The sequence below is a fragment of the Anas acuta genome, chromosome 1 (assembly GCF_963932015.1).
Source record: "Anas acuta chromosome 1, bAnaAcu1.1, whole genome shotgun sequence".
NCBI lineage: Eukaryota > Metazoa > Chordata > Aves > Anseriformes > Anatidae > Anas > Anas acuta.
Genome location: NC_088979.1, coordinates 62,506,298 through 62,527,767, shown reverse-complemented (window position 1 = coordinate 62,527,767; position 21,470 = coordinate 62,506,298). Strand labels below are relative to the sequence as shown.

The 21,470-nt window shown below is 44.3% G+C and overlaps 2 protein-coding genes across 8 annotated transcripts in view; one reads left to right on the top strand and one right to left on the bottom strand.

Moving 5' to 3' along the window:
- The window catches only part of GAS6 (growth arrest specific 6), a 35,671-nt gene extending 28,458 nt beyond the window's left edge, over positions 1-7,213 (top strand). Inside the window, exons 11-15 of the mRNA XM_068679166.1 lie at positions 285-449; positions 1,676-1,844; positions 2,751-2,923; positions 3,726-3,954; positions 6,629-7,213. Coding sequence (XP_068535267.1) covers positions 285-449; positions 1,676-1,844; positions 2,751-2,923; positions 3,726-3,954; positions 6,629-6,780 — 888 coding nt within the window. The 3' untranslated portion in view covers positions 6,781-7,213. The remainder of the gene's footprint in view (positions 1-284; positions 450-1,675; positions 1,845-2,750; positions 2,924-3,725; positions 3,955-6,628) is intronic.
- Positions 7,214-10,641: 3,428 nt separating this feature from the next.
- The window catches only part of TMEM255B (transmembrane protein 255B), a 63,007-nt gene continuing 52,178 nt past the window's right edge, over positions 10,642-21,470 (bottom strand). For 2 of the 7 annotated variants that reach the window (XM_068679233.1, XM_068679223.1), the window contains 3 exons: positions 20,912-21,083; positions 16,082-16,225; positions 10,642-11,360 (listed from right to left, as the gene is read on the bottom strand). In XM_068679233.1, coding sequence (XP_068535334.1) covers positions 11,193-11,360; positions 16,082-16,225; positions 20,912-21,083 — 484 coding nt within the window. In that variant the 3' untranslated portion in view covers positions 10,642-11,192. Of the gene's footprint in view, positions 11,361-11,555; positions 12,089-14,096; positions 14,200-16,081; positions 16,226-20,911; positions 21,084-21,470 lie in introns of those variants that run through there. The other 5 variants (XM_068679234.1, XM_068679230.1, XR_011095508.1 and 2 more) reach the window with 4 other exon arrangements.

The window sequence follows — 21,470 nt, the reverse complement described above, 5'->3', positions numbered from 1 at the left end:
TTTTGCTTAGAGAGAGCTGCAAATGTCACGTAGTTCATTCATTCATTCATGCATTCGTGTTTCTGTTTTGAAGTAGCTGGGCTGTCTTTGCCACTAGGGCAACTCCAGGTTGCTTTCTAAAGACTTGAATATCGAGGTGGAATGTAGTTTAAAAGGTAAACAAAGAGGCTTGGGGACAGAAAATATTTCTGCATCGTAGGGATTTTACTATAGTGTCTGTCCTATAGTTGAGTCTGCGTGTCTTTTTGTACTGAAATTGTCTGTTTACAATTTTACTTTTTCAGATCTCTGTTGAAGAACTCGAGAGAAGCTTGGTTATAAAGGTCAACAGGGATGCAGTTATGAAAATAGCTGTCTCAGGTGATCTGTTTACTCTGGACAAAGGACTGTATCAGCTGAATCTGACAGTAGGAGGCATTCCTTTCAAAACAAAGGACCTTGTTCTGCCAGTAAGTACAGCATCAGCACTCACCTTGTTTTGCATGCCTGAAGGGCTTGATTTCATCTTTTCTTGGGGTGATGTAGGTCCCTCCTGAGAGCAGTTCAGCCTGCCCTGACACAGGTGGCATTATCACCTCCTGGATACAGATTTCTCTCCACTGACTATAGAGGGAGCCTAAGCCAGTAGCAAAGGTGAGACTCCTGATTTTTTGACTGATAAGGTTGGGTGAGATGTATCCCACCCTTGGCCTGCAGAATTAGGACACAGCAAAGCTGGAGCATGTGGCAGGGCCCTGGGAACTGATGGTGATCATGCTGGCTTGGAGATCTTGAGTGGCCCTGGTGTGTCACGCTGCTGAGTGAGGGTAACGTTGTGCCCAGTAGGACTTGGATCAACGTGGAGGGCAGTTTTTGCATTGTGACTGTGGTTTGAGCTTCGTGGTATTGTATCACAGCTTTGTGCTCCTGGCTTTTACTCTTTCGGTTTTGTAGGACCCAAGGGAAAACAGGAGCCTATTTTTCTTCATTTCTTCCTAATTCAAGCAGATAAAGCACACAGATGAAAGTTAAAGCATCCTTTGGATGGGATTGGATGGTTGTTGTGTTTCTGAAATAGCTGCTGCTCAGACTATTTTGAAAGTCTGCCACACACGGAGTTGGCACCTTGAAGCCAAAACTGGCATCCCCTTACTTTTAAACAAGGTGATGAGTTTGTGGCTCCGTGACTGGGAGTGCAGCAGCTGAGGAGGGCTTCTGTTCCTCTCAGGAAGTCATTCAGGGCCAATGCTTGTCTGAAATGCTAAGCTAGGGGTGTGGTCTCCCTATACGATTAAGGGCCAAAAACTCCTGAGGTTTTTATCCTGGCTCAGACACTTAATTCTGTCTGCTTCAGTTAATTTGGGATAATGGTTCTGATTTAGGTGCTTTTGCAAGGAGCCTTCTCCTTGCATGCTACCTCACATTTTAATGCTGGTGCAGGATAACAGCACAAGAAGCTGGAACAAACGAGGTGTGCACAGAGCAGGGTGCCCATCTCACGGCTCAGGCACCCCTCACTTAAAGCAGAACACAACACCACCTACCATGAATCAGGTCTGACATGCTGTGTGTCACAAAGGCTATTTGCAAAGACACAAAAGATTTTATTTTCCATGTTTGATATTATAATATCCCCTGCACCTGAAATCACTCGTTCTTGCAGTTTAAGGTGTGAGATACTGCTTTGTCTTCCTAGATAAACCCTCGGCTGGATGGCTGCATGCGAGCATGGAACTGGCTGAACGGGGAGGACAGCACTATCCAAGAGACCATAAGGATGAATGAAAGGATGCAGTGCTTTTCTGTAGCAGGACGAGGGTCTTTCTATCCTGGGCGAGGTTTTGCTGTATTTAATCTTACTTACAGTAAGTACTTCATATTTTTATTTCTCTTGTCCTGCCATTAACTGTAATTGGTTAATGAACAGTTTGAAACTTGCATGCATGCCCAACTCAGTACTGATTGATGCAGAAGCGGCTGGCAGCTGTGGATGAGGAGGTATCAGCTGAACTTGTGTCTCCTAGCAAAGGGAGACTAGAGCCAGTATGGACCTGGCCAGCACAGAATAGGTTCTCTCTGTATGGTTCCACCAATGCATTTCACACCTGGGCTGGCTCCAGCTCATCCTCAGCCTTAGGAGCCTCCCTTTTCGTCTGTCAAAATCATAGCTGATTCCAGCTCTGACCACTGTCTTCTCCTAAACAAGGAGAGCTGCAAGCCAAAGTGAATTACATGAATTACACACATCAGTAAGCAAGATGCCAGCACGTTTAATTCCAAGTTCAACAGATGAGATGCAACATCCCATGCTTGTGATAGGGTGATGATCAGGAAGTGATTAATCGGTGATTGATATAGTATACTTATATGCTTTTTCAGTTTAATACAGGCTTTTATAGAAGTGTATGTCAGATTTCCCATGATCTTTTGACAGTCAAAAGCCATGGCTGCCCTGTGTTGCAGCAGTTCTTTGAATGAGATGGATTGACAGCCATGGAAATTTGCACCTCTCTTTGTGATAAAAAGCTTAACCTTGTCTTTTGACTTCTGAAAGGCAACAGATTACAGAAGGTAAAAAGAGGGAACCGATGCCATTTTCTTCTCTGATTATATGTTCATGTGCTTCAGCATTTTTTGAGTAAAAGGAATGTGGCTGTCTCTCCATATGCTCATCCATCTATCCTCTTCTCCGGCCAGAAATTGCACATTCTACCATTTAACCTGATATTCTTACGTTTGTCTTGCTACACTTATTTTTTTTTTTCTTATAGTGCAACCTTCTTCTGGAAATGAAACCAAGACAAGTTGGAAAATAGAACTAAATGCTGCAATTCAACCAGCAACAGACACCGGTGTGCTCTTTGCTCTGGTTACGGAAGAAGCGTCTGTCCCGTTATCACTGTCTCTGATTGACTATCACTCCACAAAGAAACTGAAACAGCAGGTATAGATTAAGCATTTTTCTAGAGAAAGCTCCTTGCTATTTTCCTGCGACCTGAGAGTCATTATCAAGAAAGAGCTGTCAGGTTCTCTGCCTCCCTGCTTATTTGGGCCCAGCAGTTCAGATCGTGGTTTGAGGCTGGGCTGCTTAGCCAACACTGAAATTCTGCCCCTGAGGGGTACGTGTTAGATACTACTCGTGAGCTCTTTGCAAATGTGGCCTAGGCAAAAGATTGAACTGGTCTCTTGAATGCCAGAAGATTTTGTTAAATTTTGCTGGTTTTAGAAGCTGTTCAGTCTCATAAGCTGAGAGTTTCCATTCTCTGGAGTTGTTCAGTAATAATCCCAAGGCAGACAAGAGACAAGTTTAGGTGTCACTCCAGATGCTGTGAAAGGTCAGTTATGATGGAGGGCTGAACATGCTGCTCTAATTACATTCAGAATGAAGGGCTAAATTCTGGCATTACAAGAGTATAAAAAATGAATAATTTCACTAAAACCCATCAGGCAACTTTTCATGTACAATACAGCAGCTACGGTGTATTTACATCCACTAAAACCCACTAAGAATTCCCTCCTAGGAGAAAGTGGTTACAAGAAACAGTTAGTTCCCCTTACTCATAGTTTTTTCAGTGCAGTTGAGGTCAGAATAAGATGAGCAATAATACTAATAATGCTAATTTTCTCATGGCTCTGCAAAACCTTCATAAACAAGGCCACAATGTCATCATCCTGGCCCTGGATAAGTGTGGAGAGGTATATTTCAGCTCACTGCCTCATTTTTTTGTCTTTCCCCTGCTGTCTAGTTCGTCATCTTGGCCTTGGAGCACACAGTTGTGTCCAGACTGGCAATAAATCTCTGCGATAAGAAGGAACACTCTGTGGACATCCTCGTCAAGAAGGACCAACTATCCCTGAGGGTAGATGGGATGGCAGGAGAGAGTGAATTAAGCGCTTCTGAGTTAGAGGACAGCCTGTCCATCTTGGAGAGCTCTTTGCAATCAACGGTGAAGACATATGTGGGAGGATTGCCAGGTGAGCATCCAGTTTGATAGCATGAAATACAGAATCCCACCTCCCTGAGCTGGCAGTCAGGAAAACTGTCCCCATTCATTAAACCTAGGAGCCTCACTCTCTGTGCTTGAGCAGGCTTTGTCTGTGATGCAGGCATGTGTGATCCCAACAGAAGTGAGGGTGTGCTTTTTTTGTTTTGTTTTGTTTTTTCTTCAATGATTGTGTCCTTCTGAGGACAGGTGGAGGCAAAAAAAAAGGAGGAGCTTTTGCTTAGTCAGCAATAGGATCGATTTTTCTGAAGGGTAGCTGTAACACCTTACACATGGTAAGATCCATAGGACCTGTACCACAGGATCCTGCAGTTTTTACACCCATAAACATTCATTACGTTAGAATGTGCAAGCTTTATGTTGCTACTTAAGCACTCCTCGTGAAGAGATCTCAGTGTTCATCTGTTCTCCTCTGTGGAGTTTGTATATCCCATCATCTTTGATAGGAAGTTTCAGAATTGTTCCAAGAACCTGTTGCGAGGGCTAAACTTTTCATGCCATAGCACACAGCACCTAGCTTCCCAACCTGCCAAATATATATGCACAGGTTTTCTGCCCTTTCATCTCCAAAATCTGATTTTTCTGTCTCACTCCTGTCAGACTCCTGACTCACATTATTTTGACTGAAATTTGGAAAGCCCAGTGTGCTGATTCTCCCTGGCTGATGCTCTCTTTGAGCTGAACACAGCAGTCCACAATTAATTTATTTCCTCCCAGCTGAAGGTAGTTAGAGCACAACCAGAGGCCTACCACAGTTTATAGCTTTGGTGGCTTTTCAGCTTCTTGAAAGAGATCTGTTTGCTCCTCTGTTGTGAGCCTGCAAGATCAAGCTTTCATCTGACTCATTAATTTTGGCCAAACTTTGGGGGTTTGTCTCTTGTTCTGGCTGAACTGGTTTATCAGTCCCTACTGCTGAGGAATGCAATTAAGGAAACACTTGTGTTTGTGACACAGCGCAGTCCATCCTACTTTGTTGCCAGCAGCTAGGCAAAATCTTGCCCTTACTCGCCCAAGTGAGGGAGAGGGAGCAGCGTTGGCCTCTCGATAGGTTTTGAAGCAGTCAAGCTGGAACAGAGTGGCTGAGGTGCTGTGTACACTAGGGCACATGGCACGACTGTTGCCACCATGCCCTGAGTTGTCTGTGGTTAGCTCAGACTAACTGTGCTGGGTGAAAGGCAGTTTTTAATTACCTAGGGCTAGGTGGGAAGTATCCTAACTATTGCTCTCAGCCCCAGCTGGCTTCTGTAGATTTAGCTGCTGTCACCCTTTGATCTGTTGTACTCATCAGCAGGACTTGCTGCCTCTGCTCTGCTTTTACCATCGAGTGGAACCCAACGCTTGCGCTGAGGAGCGTTGTTCCTCGCCAGACGAATAAACATTTCAGCACTTTGGCTGGATTCATAACTCTGGGTTAAATAACTGTATCAAATGGTCAGATCGAAGTGAGTTTGGCTCATTCAGATTTGAATAACGTTATTTTGTTTTTGTTTTTCCCCTGCTTCTTTACCCTGTGGAACCAATCACATTTAATCTTTTTATTCCATTTGAAATAAATAAATAGAGAATCCTGGGTCAAAATATGCATTATGTCCCATACTAAGTACAGATAAGATTGCAGGTGTAGAAGTATTATTTAGAGTTTAAGAGACAAGAGGGAACTTACAGGCATTTACTACCTTTTTATGGTATTTTCAGTTTGGATAAATCCTGAATTATGTAATTTATATGATGCATATAGTCATTTTTCCAGGCAATGTGTACACCAACCTGGTAAAGGAGCCTTTAAACAAGCCTTCTCAGTCTTTACAGGACCCCATTCAGACAGATCCTTGTCTAGTCATAAAAGAAAAATATGTATTTGACCTGATTTGCAATTATAAGATACACAAAAAAAAACTTTTTATATTTCTTTTTGACAGTATCTTACAAATCCATCTCATCCAGCCCATGCTGTCCTTCCTTAAGCCGTGTGGCACATGTAACAGCAGTCAGCATGATTCCTTAGATGAGTGCTCAAGCCATGAGGCCAACGCTGTCAACTTCTTCTGAGTCAAAATTTAGTTTAAATTCGTGTGAGGTACTATAACACAGAGACCCACTTCTTTGTAAGAGTCCAGTTATCTTAAGCAGACTCCAGAGATAAAATTTGGTAAACAGGGAGGCACAGGAAATAGCTGAAATCATTTGTTTAAGCAAGCACCGAGCGATGGTGTTTTCCAGCCAGAAAGCTGAAAAATTTATAGTATCTATTTGTGGCTTACAAACCCCACACAAACACTCTTTCTCTCGCTCAGTCCTGGAGTCCGCCACAGTGTGAGCTGTGTTTGATTACATCAGTGTTGAATTTGGCCTGGCAGAACCCTTTAAATGGCCTATAATCTCAGACCAACAGGGCAACCTATTGTTCACCTCGTCCTTGCTTCGGTGTAGAGATAAGGGGGTTGCTTTGCTACCTGTCTCAGTGGGAGGCTGCCTCATCTGTGGGACATTCCTTGCTTGCCGTTGCACAGCCAGCACGGCTGGGTCAGCTTTGGGTTGTAAGGAAGCTAATAACCTCATGTTCACTGATGCTCATCAGAGCACAGGTGGGACAGCTTTTCATTCAAAATGGGTCCCCAAAGATGCTTGTCTCCCCTTTGGCACAGATGTTCCCGTCACCTCTACTCCGGTCACGGCGTTCTACCACGGCTGCATGACTGTGAAGCTGAACAGCAAGGCACTGGACTTGGACGAGGCACTGTACAAGCACAGCGACATCACGTCACACTCGTGTCCTCCAGCTGAGGCGGGTCCGTAGGTACCACTGCAAGGCGAAAGTTTTATACTAGGGAACTTTCAATGCTTTTCTTTTTTTTTTTTAAAGATATAAATTATTCAGACCTACCGCACTGCGTGTATAGTTTCTCTTAAACACTGAAGTTATGTAGGAGCTACTGATCCTTATGTCAGATTGATTATTGAAATACTCCTTTGCTTTGAGGTTTAAAGGTTGTAATATATTTGTAAATAGTTCAGAAGACTAATATTAAATAAGCCAAAAGTACAGAATATGCCTAAATGAATGTCATGTTTAAACTGTAAGAGACAGTTTTATCTGGAATGTGGAAAACCTGGTAATATATGAGTGTGGACTGGAAGAAAAATAATAATTCTGTATTATTTTTATTACCAACACTGCTTTCTGATTTGCAAAGTATGAGAGAATAAAATATTTACATACAAGTTTTTAATTTACCTGTACTCACATTATTCTGTACTCTGCTATTTGGAGATGATGACTCAGGCTGTGCCTGACATGGAGATTACAATAGTGGTTTTTTTTGTTTGTTTCAATTTGTTTGGAGGTGGGGGTTATGTGTTTGTGTCAGTATTACATATCCTTGGGCTGGAAAGCGCACGGTTGCTGCTATTATTATTGCTACAGTTTTTCTTGCTGGTACCACAGATGGAAGACTCAGTTGTGACCTTTAGAAAAACTCTTGGTCAACAGAGAATGGAAAAAAAAAAAAACAAAACTGGGTCAGCAGGAAACAATTAGAAGAAAAGACTCATAAGCTGAAAGCCATATGGCTTTTGTGTCAATAACCACTGAAGCAAATGATGAGGTGTTGAGAATTGGGAATATTAAGTGGTGATGACATTTTTTTGCTGCTTAATTTTGAGGTTGGCTCATTCACCGTGAGCCTAACGGGAGCACAGAGGCTTGTGATTCTGAGAGTTAGCCAGGCTGAATTGCAGTGCGGTGAGAATATGCTTGTGGGTTTACTTGGGAGAGGTTGTAAAGCCATAAAGTGCATTTAACTTCTAAACTATCCTGGTGCTGCTGGGGCAGGCTTTGCCTAGCCTGCTTTGAGGCAACTGAATCTTGCTTATTTGCTCCTTGCTTTCCAGTGGGTTAAAGAAATGAGAACGAGAGGTATGCCGTGGTGGATATCTGAACACTGGGTGGCTAAAGTCACCCTATGCTTCACGGGGTTAATATGGAACAGGTCTAATTCCACTAGTTTTTTTTTATATAAATTGTTCCCAGTCATTCTATGCCATGTTTTGCCTAGTCAAATACGGAGCTGATGGATTAAGCTAATAAAGCACACGTGACAAGGTAAGTGACCGAGGTGTGGAGATGTAACTGTCCCAGAGGAATGAATGGACGCAGGGCAGGACTATCCCAACTGTATCCCAGCTGACAAAGGTTTTTACACTCAGGAATGACCAGATGCCAGTTTGGAAGGATAATTGCTAACGAGGCAGTGATAACGGGGACAGACTCACTGGTGGACTGTGCGTGGATTGGATAGGAAAATCCAGAAGTATTTCTATGGGTTCACTTTTTGATATTGAGCAAGGGATACCAAGTTATGTGCAGGAGTGCTTTCTGTTATAGTCAGTGATGCTGGATCAACTTGAGATTTGATGGAGAACTGAAGAAACATCAGCTTATTATTCCAGTGAGATCAGGGAATCCTGAAGGTATTGTGGTGAACAGCACTTCCTCACTGTGGTGGTTTGTTTTCTGTTTGTTTTTCCTGGTTATTTTAGTACTTTACCAAAATACATCTCCCATTCTTTTAACTTGGAGGAGCTCTACTGCAAACAGTACAAACTTGGATGGCACCTACTATTTTTTAAACCAAGTAGATGGAACAAACCCCATTTTACTTTGTTCTTTTCAAAGGAAGCGTGTTAGCAAAGCAGTCTTATGTCTAGCGTTTGTTTTTTGGTATAGTTTCTGTGGTGGATCCCAGAAAAATAACATGTGGCATAAATGAATCACTAATATGTCTGACCTTTGTGTTAATGTAAGTGGTACTGTTTATGAAGCCAGATCCTGGAAACGCGAATCTTGTGGTACATTGTGGCAGCCTGCAGTTGCAGGCTTAGTATTATGTGAAAAAGACTGTAATTCATTTTTTTTTTAATAACAGTCTGATTCGGAACTAAAAATATCGCTAGGATTGTGCGTATCTGTGCATGTATGAGAAGATATTTTGCATGGACTACAACAAACTCCAACCAAAATGTGGTTTAGAAGAAAAAGCCAGAGATTGCAAGTCTGGAGAATTACAGAAAGGGAGGCAAGGAGTGTGGGGGGGTGCTTTTGTGTCAAGCTTGATTGCTTTTTATACCCTAACACTGGAAGAAGAGGCAGCTACTTCTATATATTGTTGAGAAGAAGAAATAAAATGATAAGCATTCCTTCATCCCTCTTCAATCACTGTGCTTCAACCCAAGAGAAACACTGATTTCATTTTTGTTCTGTTTGCAGTCTAGGTGCTCAACTCAAAGGGACCAAGTCTGGGGTGTGGTTTTTTTTTGACTCCAAAAGTGCCCAAAAATGAACCCAGGTGGTTCTCCAGGGAGTATTCATAGTAACTCAAAGTAAGTCAATTTGCAGTTCCACTCCTGTTCTACTCAGTGCATGATTAGGGTGATCGTGCTTTTCACAGCATGCATTTGCACAAGAACTACGAATTTTGGATGTGTTGAATTCATGAGTAGAAGTAAACAGCAGCCTCCCCTCTGACTGTGTTTCTCTTAACCTAGTTCATATCACTGACCTCATCAACAATACAAGGTAGGCGCCTTGTCACCAACGTTAACATCACTGGCCTAAAACTTTGCATATCAGAAAAAAAAGATGGAATACATAGAGTATGTTTTTTATGGTCCATATAAATTATTTTATATGACTTTATAAATTATTTTATATGACTTTATTTGTATTAGTTCTGAATCTTTTTTTTATACGTAGAGGTACAGCACATGAATCAATAGAAATTCTTGAAAGGTGGAAAGTATTATGTAAAAGGATGATCGTCCTTTGGTCTATTTTCAGCTGGTCTGATGGTGTCACTTCCTTTCAAAGGAAACTGTCAAGTAGGCTGGTTTTGTTTATATAGTGTTTCTTTATATTTCCATAATATGAAGCAGCTGCTTAAAAAGCTAATGAGAAATACCTTCCTTTCCTTGCTTTGCTCTTTGGCCTTTCAGAAAATATCTATAGCTTCATTGCTGTCTAGACTACAAGATCTACAGAGCAAGCAGCAGCACCATCCCTCTTCCAGGAGCAAAACGCAGTGGCGTGGTGCCATAATCTGATGGGTTTCCATGCCTGTGTAGCCACTCCTGCCCCTAGATATGAAAGCCATGCTCTAAGAGGGATCTCAGCCAATACGATGTACAGAAAGGGGACAGGGCACACACAACTTTGTTCCTGTCAAAGGCACTGTTGCAAGTGTTGCCGCTTAACCTTGTCAAAGTATTTCCAGTTCTGTACAATGGGGAAAATTATGAAGGAATTCCGACCCTTCATCAGCTCTTTCAGTGGTTGCAGAATTACCAGACCTTGTTAAACTTAAATAACTGGGGTTCACAGAGAACGCTTTTGGTTGTGATCCTCTTTTGACTAGAAAGGAATTAATTCCAACACTAAAGTGCAGATTAAACATCTGTCTGGAAATTGCACCTTTAGCATGCTGACATGACATTTTACTATGCAGACTAGACTGCCATGAAGTGCAAATTTAAAAAAAAAATCCAATAAAATTAACCTTTCTGTTTGAAACTTGAGGGAATTATTCCATAGGGTAGTTTTCCCTCTTTTTTTTTTTTTTTTCTTTCTTTTTTTCTCATAAATATAACAGCCTTAGGTACAGTATAAATATACACAGTCAATTTTATTGCAAAATAATTGCCACACATTTTTTTTTTATTGGTACAACTCTTTCACCAAAAAAAAGGGTTCTTAAATAAATACTACAAGCAAACAAACACCGAGGCTCTTCCTACCCAAAGTGATTTACTCAGAGAGCTCCAGACTACCCACTCAGACAACACAGACTAAAACCCCTCTATACTGGTCTATGAAAGCAGAACACATATCCACAGCGTTTTCTTCACTTCTCCTCTTGAAGAAAAATCACTCTGCAGTATATGGAGAAGGAAAAAACTCAGGGTAGGCAGAAAGCAATACTGCATTTGACTGCAGGTAGGCAAACTAGGTGGTTACCTGTCACACTGCTGGTGATGTGCCTGCCCTGACATCGCCAGGTTTCTGCTCTGCTTGGGGGGATGTGGCTAAAAGCAGAGTGGCCGTGACACACTCTGTGGTGGGTTCCTTGGTAAGTCTAGTGCCTGTGGGGCACAGGGTTTCCAAAGGTTTCTTAAAAACAAAGAAGCCTACCAGCTGCCTAAAAGACATTCTTTGTCCTACGGTGCGTACGGTGGAGGCTTTTCTCCAGGCAAAAAGTAAGTCGGTGCATAGAGGGGTGGAGCATTGGGGGGAAGGCCGTAGTTGGAGCTGGACTGAGATGAAGGCTGAGTTTCTTCTGATAAAGAAATGTCAGTAGATGATGTTCCTGGAAAATTGCTGGCAGGCTGTATACAGACAAAGAAAAATGCTTCAATAAATGATTATGATCCCGTTTGTGGCTCTGCTTTAAGTGTTTGCCATGTAAGTATTATGTCCCACGGTTATTTCTCATGCATCGCAGCACAACACTCACTTCAGTATTAAAGAACCTGCTTAAGGACAGCGATTACAGTGCACAGTGAAAGAAGACAGATTCCACCTGTAATCCAAGTCATTTTTAATAGACATCGTGCAAACAGCTGGACAACAGAACAGGAATTTCTGCAGAAGGTGCTTTGGTTTCCTGGGTGAGGCATGGCACCCAACTGCCTGATTAAGTTACATATAGCTGCAAATTTCTAGGCATCACTCTAAAATCTCAAAGTTGTAATACTTGCATACTTGCTTATTGCTGTGCCAAATGCAGATTCCTTATAAGAGAAAATTTACAGGTAGGCATTCTTTAAAAGACCTCCTTGTAGGTCTTTCACCTCAGCTGTCCTAGTTACAAGGAGGCCTTGGCTGAAATAGGCACGAAAAATAAGCAGCCCATGTTGAGTAACAAATAGGATTTATTCAAACAAAAGGATGCCTCTAGGGACTATTGTTCTGGATAAAATCCTCCACTACTCTAAACCAAGTTTTGCCATTGTTTTCAAGAGGGTCAGGATTTCACTCCTCCCCTCACATGCCAGTCCATGGGCTCCATCAGAAGAGTTGGGCTCAGCTCCCTTCAAGTTCAGGCCTAAAATGCCTGGAATTTAAAAGAAAAAATAGTAAACATGGATCTATTTCAAGGGAAATCTAAAATCCAGGCAAGCAAACAATGCTGTCTTGGGTACTTACCATGATTAAAAAAAAAAAAAAAAAAAGTAGTCATCATTTAGAAGGCCAGTACCAGGGCTGATACTTGGCTGGTGGCACCTCAGAGCTGCCCAGGGTCACCAATCCCCATGCCACGGGGGGGGACTTTGAAGGAAGGGGACTTTGTGACAGGAAGGTTTTTTGTGCACCATTAACTATGCAGGAGGCAGTGCAAGTATACCTATAGACCTGCTGGCTAGATCAGCTCCAAATGGAGTTATTGGGTTTTATTGCTCGTTTTTTGTTTGGTTTGGTTTAGTTTTCACAACCCCAGCAGCCCCTGAACAGCTCATCATTTACCTGACCGGCTGGCAGGCCTCCTACCCAGACCGGCTGTGACTGACCTGTACCAGTAAGGGATGAGTGATTTTGTTACCACAAGCCATGGTAAACAAATGAAATGCTGGTTGCAACTTCGTCAAAATGCATTCCTGGTGTCACCTCTGTTTTTGTATTTGGCTGATTGCTGCTTGTGGGCAAACTGTGAGGTAAACTAAGCTGGTTTGGCACCAGCTCAAGGTGTGATTATTTTTTTAAGACTTTGTTTGCCTCAGCAAGCAGGTATGCAGTGAGATACTGAATTCAGCAGAAGACTGAGAACAAATCTTAGGTTTAGCTGAGCTGAGCCTCCACATGTGGGACCCCAACAAAGCAGGGAGCCAAAGGGAATGCTGAAAAGAGAGGTGTGTCATGGGGCCCGCCTTGCTGTACGGTTAGCGAGGTCACTGGAAAAGGAATGAGGCCTGAGGGTGAGATGCTGGCCTCCAGCTGGGCTTCACGTGTGGACAGGACACAGGGGTGAGCTCCTGCTGGGGCCGGCCAGCAGCACAGCACGCTCAGTGCCACCTCAAACACATAGTGCACAGCATAGAGACTGATTCCCACCCCTGGTTGGTGGAAAGGCCTCTAGGGTGCATTCATAGCACTCACTTCATACATCTTTCACCTGTGATAATCCACATGTGAGAAGTGCCTTGCGCTCTCTGTGGACTCTGAAGGGTAGACCTGCTTGGGTGGAGTCTTCTACACTGTAGACATCTAGAGCTTAATTCAGCTGCCCACACGAGTGTCTAGCCCTTTGGGGATGTCATGGGGCACGCCAGATATCCACACAGACATGGTACAGCGACTACAGGACCTGGACCCTCACAGAGCAGCATCAGGGGCCAGGTGGCTACTTGATCTCACTATCTCACATCACTAGATCCCTACATGTCAACAGCCCATGTTTAGCCAGCTGAATCCCAGCCATAAAGCCTTAAGGACCAGCACCAGCTGAGGAGGGCTTGTGAAGGCCTGAATTCAGCAGCTAGACACCAGGCCACCAGCTGCTTGGAGCACTTAGATGGATTATGAAGGCCTCCAGCCCTGTGGGTTCAGCCCACAGCTCTCAATGGATGTGCATGTCATTTGGGCATCTGGCTGTTGCAAATCAGGCCGGCTTCTCACATTCACCCTTTTGTAACTTTGAGTAAGTTTATTACAATTTTTAACTCATAACTATTCCGTTATGCTGAATGCTGATGCAGAAATTAATTCTCTCTAAACTACAACGTAATTAGCTCATACATGCAGTAAAGCTGCTTGACTTTTTTTTGTTTTTCTCTCTTTTTTTTTCTTTTTTTTCTTTTTCTTTTCCAAGAAAAGGATTAAGTGCTTCCCCTTTTGGAGCCCAGTGCTTCTTGCTAACCTCTCCTGGCTTGAGGACAGCTGGTGAGGTCTGCCCTGAGTGTTATGAAGGGGAGAAAAGATAAATGAACACCCTTCTTAGAAAAAGTAGAAATGTAGGGGAAAAAAGTGTTTGTTTTGGAATGCAGTTAAGAATTTGGGGGTAAATATTTCTGTTTCTCAGTGGACACAGGACTGAACAATTACAATTGATCCTCAAGACTACTTACATGCATCTTTTCAGCCTCATTGCTTTCTTTCGTCTCTGTTTATCCCCTTCTCTATTCTTGGCTACGTGCTAACTGAACTCTGCAGAACAGCACAGCTTTTCAGCTAAAAGCAAACAAAAAAAAGATCTCCGTGTGTACTCTTTTTTTTTTTTTTTTTTTCCTCTCAATCAGTGGTCTCCAAAAGTGCCTGGCCCCATTATCTTATTTATTAAAATGTGCCAAGGACTGTTCTTTGGCTGTGAAGCCAACTGGCACAGCACACATCACATCCATACAGCTGAACCAAACCAGTGTGTCTCTCTGTACGCATACCACTTACCAGGAATGGTCCAAGGCTCCTGCTGGCTCCTGACCCCTTCCTAGGTGTTGATGGGAGACTATTAGATGGTCTGGGCCAAACCCATGCCAGGAGGATGCCAACAACTCACTGGTGTGGGTGGTCATTGGCCCTGAGGAGATGTGGCCTGGGAGGCTGTGGGGAGCTGGTCCACAGCCAGCTCGTGCTAAACATGCAGTGTTTTCTATTAAGAATTGCAAAACATGCAGTACCCATCGGTCTGACAGTAGACTGCCAAAGCGTAACAAGGCATTGGACTGAACAAACCAGCTTTATTGTGATTTAAAAACCTAAAAAATGCCAGCAATCTCTCTAGTGTCTCAGTATGGTTATTTACCACCTCATCCCTAATGTTCTTCATCTCGCTTTGTCCGCTCTGTGCTGTACGGCCTGAGCCCAGCCATGACGGTGACTGGTGCCCAAGGCCCTGCCATGGCCAGGAGCACTGCTGGCCTCCCAGCTCTGTGAGGGAGGGACAAGGGAGAGTTACAGCAACCAGCATGGGCCTGCAGAGCACGTGTACTCTGAGTACAGACACCTAGATGTTGTGCAGGGGGAGAGACAAGTGTCCTAAAAGAGAAATTCCGAGTAATACCCATGTTAAGTAGGGAGCCACTGTGGATTGATGAGTATGCGTGAGCATTTACCTTCCACAACAGTCCCATCAGGACACAAGACACGTAGCTCATGGGACATGCTGCCAGGGACCCTCTGTGGAGGGAATTAGTCTTGCCTGTGCTCCACAAAGGTCCCTGGCAGTGGGACTGGTGGTGGGAATGGTGCCTTCTCCACTGAAGCTATTTGATAGCCAAGTGGCATAGGAGCAGGTGAAGGACCCTTCAGGCAAAGGAGAGTCAAGAACTGTCTTGTCACCAGGCTACTTTGGCAAAAAATAAATAAAAATCAAGCACCATCCTCAGCATCACTCACTGCTTTTTCCAGGCCAGCTCTGGGCTGGACTCCCTGTGTTTAACAGCAGCTGAGGGACTAGGCCCCTAACTCCTCATTTATACTCTTCTACAACATCCCATGGCATTTGCATCTTCCTTGGTGTGTCAAAAGACTTCCTCCATCTGGCTTGTCTTGCCACCAAAAAGCTCTATCAGTACAACCAAAACTGTGTGATGAGTACTTATCAGTAATATCCAGCCACAGTCCTTTCCATATCACTCAGTTGTACAGACCTCTTATTTCCTCCCCTTTCTTGTCTCCTTTCCATCTGTTGAGTCCTCATCTACCGGTTCCTATATTATGAGTAGCATGGACTAAGGCATGTAAGCCTTTCTGACAAATCCTGTATAACTGATATTCCTTTGGCTTCACCATATGGCTCTGCTCCTGCTTTACCTGTCCCAACACAGGAGCTGCTTTCACCTTTGTGACTGCCACAACACAGCTCTTATCCCACATTGGGATTTCTGACTAACAGATAGAGCCCAAAGGACAACCAGAGAAAATTGAAGATCTAGGGACAGACCTAAGAACAAGACCCAGGCTAAATCATCCCAGAGGCAAGCCTGTGCATTGGGATCCAACTTCCTGACCTGGTTGCAGATCCCGCAGGAGCCAAGACCTACACTTGAGAGTTTGTACCGAGAAGCAGCTCAAGGTTTTCTGATGGAGCAAATGGCACCATTTTGTACTGTACCTGAAGAGGCAACGGGTAGGATGGATACGTAGAAATAGTGGCAGCAGAAGGACAAAACCCAGCATACGTCAGGATCTGCTGGGCAGGATTGTACAGGATCTGAGGAGGAGGTGCAGCACTGAAAGCAATTTGGGACATAGGTACCTGTTGAGCACAGAAAACAACAATTTATTAGCACAGTGCAGAGGGGTCTGGGGCAGGAACCAGTCCCAACAGAAGTGACTAACAGCTAACAACTTCCTATTTTCCAGCATAACGCCAGTACTACAAAATAAATAAATAAATAAAAATAAGTGACAGACATAATGAGGAGAGGGTGTATCTGGAGTGAATTTTCTGGCCAGAATTACACTGCTATTTTAATCTTCTTCCCTCGGAAAGGAAAAAAAAAAAAAAAAAAAAAAAAAAGACTACTGGTGCTTCCCTAGCACCAGTTACAGAAGCTCTGGCAGGGCTCCAGACCAGAGACACCCTGAAAAGCACAGCATACAGCTTTGACCACCTCGTCTTACCCACTCCAGCAACCCTTCCTTCACCCTTTGCTGCAGACTCTTCCCAATAGCAACTACCTGATGCCCTCGTGTCTTTTCTCACCACTTTCCTACATGGATCTGCCCAGACCACTTGTTTGTCTTTCACAGCTTCTTCTCACTTGTGAAATGGAGTTTTCTGCTGGCTTTCCAATACCACTCCCTACATGCATATCTCATATCTACTGCACAAAATTAGGATTGTCATCTGTATCAGAGTTGTATCGACTCCTTGACCATATCTCGTGGCTCTAGTGGCATGTCCCTTGACCACAATGTGAGATAAAATTTGCAGGAGGAAGTAATAGCTCATTTTAAACCAACCAATAAAATTAGGAAAAAACAAACAACAAAACAACAACAACCAAAAAAGCACAAAAAAAAACAGAAGGTTGAATGTGACGGGGGACTTGTGTTCCTAAAACCCCGTGCTACATAACCATTTGTGAAGGACAGCAGAGCTCTGTGAAATATTTTCGTGACCCTCTGCTTTGCAAACAGAGACAAATTCAGTGGTTTCTCTCAGTGGTTTCTCTCCGCTCTGTTGGTTTTTATTAGCAGATTCCTTCACATGAGAGCATGGAATTCTCTTTTTATTGAAATAATAAAAGTTGGTGGTTGCAAGACACATACTGAAAGCAGCTGCCAGGATTTTTTTGGCATTTCCTTTCGGACTTATCTGTGAGAGACATGAACCACTGCATCCTTCAGAGATAGTGCACACGTCGTGATTGAGACAGGGGTGCATTCATTGTGTTTTTACATGGAAAATGTCATCTAGGTCACTGATGTACCACACGAGGTTAAAGCAGAAGGACTAGTTCGTGTGAGAAGGAAAATCTCTCAGTTTTGATGTACTCTCTCAAAACACTTCCCTTCTATCTGCCCTGCAGGGTGAGTATGGTGGGAAGAAAGAGAGAAACTGCCTTTCAGACAGCAGTAGCAAGAAGGAGCTCATGAGATTCCCTCAGATCCAAAAGCTTCAGGCCAACAACATGGCTCGCCCGGGCTGGGGCAGGACCAGCAACCAAAACGTGTCCTTCCTTGGAGGAGGGACACTCTGGAGCAGCCGTATCCCTCTGGCTACGTACATAAGGCGAGAAACACTTGTTTTGCACAACATGAAATACAGATTTCTGGTCTGAATCTGCTACCAAATTTCTGCTCTGGGACCTCTAAGGTGTTTCTGTCCTTCCAAGAGTGCTTCTAAATCCTTTCACGTTCTCTCCACCAATAACAGGAACATTCTCCCATTGCTAAGGACAAACATCACAACAGTCCTAATAGACAGATCTGGGGAGTCAGCCACTCCAAACCCACTCATCGAGCATCTTATTATCAGACTATCTGGTCTCAGCCTGAAGCCAGTAATGACTTGCAGGTATTCATAGAACCACAGAGCCAGTAGGGTTGGAAACGCCCTCCAAGATCACCTGGTCCAACCACCTCCCTACCACCACTGTCACCCACTAACCCATGTCCCCAAGCACCAGGCCCAACTTCTCCTTGCACACCCCCAGGGACGGTGACTCCACCACCTCCCTGGGCAACCCGTCCCAGTGCCTGACTGCTCTTTCTGAGCAGAAATGGCTCCTCATTGCCAGCCTGAACCTCCCCTGGTGCAACCCGAGGCCATTCCCTCTGGTCCTGCATCAGGTATTCTAGTAGCGGTACTACATTTAATTAGTCATCTAAAACACAAGGGTAGGTGGAGATGTTTTAAACCAACACATGCACCCAAGTCAAAGAGAGAAGCTGTCAGCTGGCCTGGAAGCACTATCAGTGTAGGCATCTCCAGCCAGGGAGCAGCTCCACACAACAAATTTAACAGCAAATTGCAACCTTAGTTGCGGGAGTGCTAAGATACGAACAAGTGGAAAGTAGCTCGGTGATTAGGGGTTTGTTTCATTTTCCTTACTTTTGAGCAGGGTGAGCAGGAAGAGGAAAGGAGAGATAGGAATGATATTTCATCTGTCCGCATTCCCCTGAGGACTCTGAGGAGGAAACTAATTTAATAAAATAATAATAATAATAATAAAAAGCCAGCATACTCCTCCAGGACCAGAGGTCACTCTGATTACTGCAACCCTAAACTCAGGGCAGGCAGATTCCTTGGCAAGGTGTGTCAGGAAAACATCTCCAAGTCATCAGCTGAATACCAGGGCAGGGAAGAGAGATTTGAGATTAACTCTTTGTACTAGCAAGTGATTTTTTTCATGCACTTTACCTCTCACATAAGAAATGATCAGGGCATTTCACCGTTTTGGACACTCCTATTTCCATTACGTCTTAACCTGCCTTATGTTAAAGGTGAATTTAAGATTATATCCAGGCTCATGGCAGATCTGGAGAGGAAGGTACCATCACAAACACTGAATCTCCCCCAGCAGATCACAGGGGACAGCCCCACAGGTGACCCAGGGGCCACCACGAGCCGATACCCTGGGTTCAGGGAAGGATGAAGGGTTTCCCACTAAGCCAGCACTACTCTCTGGCACACAGCAAAGCCACGGCAAGCATGCCAAGGTCTGCACTGAATTTGTCACAAGGAAGAAACACACAACAACCAAAACAACATTTTATTTTTTTTTTCTGTCCAGGAAACATGATGGATTTAGAAGCAACTGCGCTGTTTTGCAAACTCTCTTCCTTGCAGCATGTTTTGGCTGCCAGCATTCCCAGAGATAAACATGCTGGTTTTTTTGTTTGACTAGTCAGCCGGCCTTGTGTTTTCTGGAAGTCAACCTCAGAGCAATGCCCTGAGGCATTTCAATGGGCTTTAAAGCTCCCCCTGGAAAATGCCAGCGAGCATATCTGTGGGAAGGTGACATCCTGAAAGAAAGTGAAAATTGTTCTCCCACACATTTCAAAGCTTTTTCTTATTTCAGTCCCCTGCCCCCTTCTCTCTCCCTTCTGTTTGATGTTTTCTTGCCCTCCCCTCCTCTCCCCCCACACTTTTCCCAAGAATTACTCTGTTAGTAATGAAAGCAAGCAGCAGATCAACAAAACAGTCATGGTACATACCTCAAAAGGACCCTGAAAAAGCAAAGGAGCAAGAAATGGTCATTGGATTTCTTTTAGTAACACTGTCACAAACATAGCATGGTTCTTCTGCTAAGCTAATTGACACAAATTCATCCTTCCCCTTAGGCTAGTGAGTTGTTTTTGTTTTTTGTTTTTTCCCCAATACTGCTGCAGAGGTCTTATTAAACAGCTTATTCAGATCAGGTTTTAGGTTGGAGCCTCAGCAGACTCACGCCAGCCAAGTCCAGAGGGAAGCTGCTGCAAATTGCTTGCATGGCTTTTTGCCACTTGGTTGGAGGACCCAGAGCTCGACCTGGGACTCTGCTTCCCAGCACGGGGAATGCACCAGGTCACCAAGACCCCACCAGGTCACAGAGACTCCAGTTCTCCCAGGACATCCTCACAGCATGGAGATCTGCTTGGGTTTGAGCTCACCCTGCTACAAAGCGAATGTTTGCAACTTAACAAAGGTGAATTTCAGGTAAAGGCCATGAAGAGGAGACTGCTCTGTGTGGAGGAGCGCTGCAAAGATGCTGGGTGGGCAGAGCAAGCCCTGGATGTCCTCCAGTCTGACCGGGTCCTTGGCGGCCAGCTCGAAGCAGCCCCTCTCCTTTAGTCTGTCCCCAGTGCACATCACCCTCAGCTCTCCTCCTTTCTCTTCCCTGCTCCATCCCTCTCTTCTTTCCTTTCACCTTTCTTTCTATTTAATTCTCCCCCCTCTGAACAGTCACCTGAAACACCATGGAACTAAGAGGACATTTGTTGCTATTACACCTCCCCTCTGCTCCTGCGTTTCAGCCCCATCCCTGCACCTCTGCCTGCTTTAGTTTGGAAGCTCTCTGGGGGAATAAATACCATCTATTCTTCTGAGAGCTAGAAAATTGGGAGCCCCTTGGCTCTCTGCCCCTCCTGGCACAAACTCTTCTGACTGCCACAGCGTTTATCAGTGTGGCACAGGGAGCAGTCATGCTTTAAGCCTGTGCTGGCCCCCATGTCCAGTGCTGAATTAGAAGAAAAAAAGATGTCAGTAAGTGAAGGGCCAGCATCTGTTCATGCAGACGCCTGTTTTTTTCCCCTCCACTCATGTATTGACCAGGCCTGACCTACTTAGCTGTGAGCAGCTGGCAACTGCTTCGCCTAAATATGCGACTGCAGACTCCCAGACCACACAGGAAACATGTTTAAAGTGCCTCCTTTGTACACTCACGCTTCCTTGGCTTTCTACCTCGCCTGATAATGTCAACAAGCAGGGAAGTCACTACAGAAGGCAGAAGACCGCGAGCCTTACCATGTCTTTAAAGGCCCCGAGAATGGCTGCCGTGATAATCCCCAGGAACAGCCCGATGATGTTGAGCACCGTGGAGGACCACAGCAGCCTGTAGAGGTGAACCACGTCCTGGCAGCTGCTCACACCGAGAAATTCGTAGTAGCTGGAGGACTGCTCTGAGCTGAAAGGGAACGCAGACGGGGTCATGAAATAAAGAGCATGAGGATCGGAGTCCCTCCTGCTTAGTTTTCTCTCTGGCAAAGGACATCATCCATACTCCCACCTATCTGACCATCTGGTTATGGTGTCTGCAGTTCCAAATTAACAGATGCAACTTACTGCAGTATAAAGATGTGCCTTTAAACTATGGGTTGTACTATCCAGAAAATTTTATTTCTGTATATTTCTACACTGCAATGGTTACTGTAAATCAGGCATGTCGTGAAGTCAATCCTCATTACCTCACTGACAGTGAGAAATATTCTACTCCAAAATTTGAAAACAGTTTCCTGCAGTTCTTCCCAGCACCTGTCTTAGTGCTGGCCCACTAATGAGCTCCTAGAGCAGC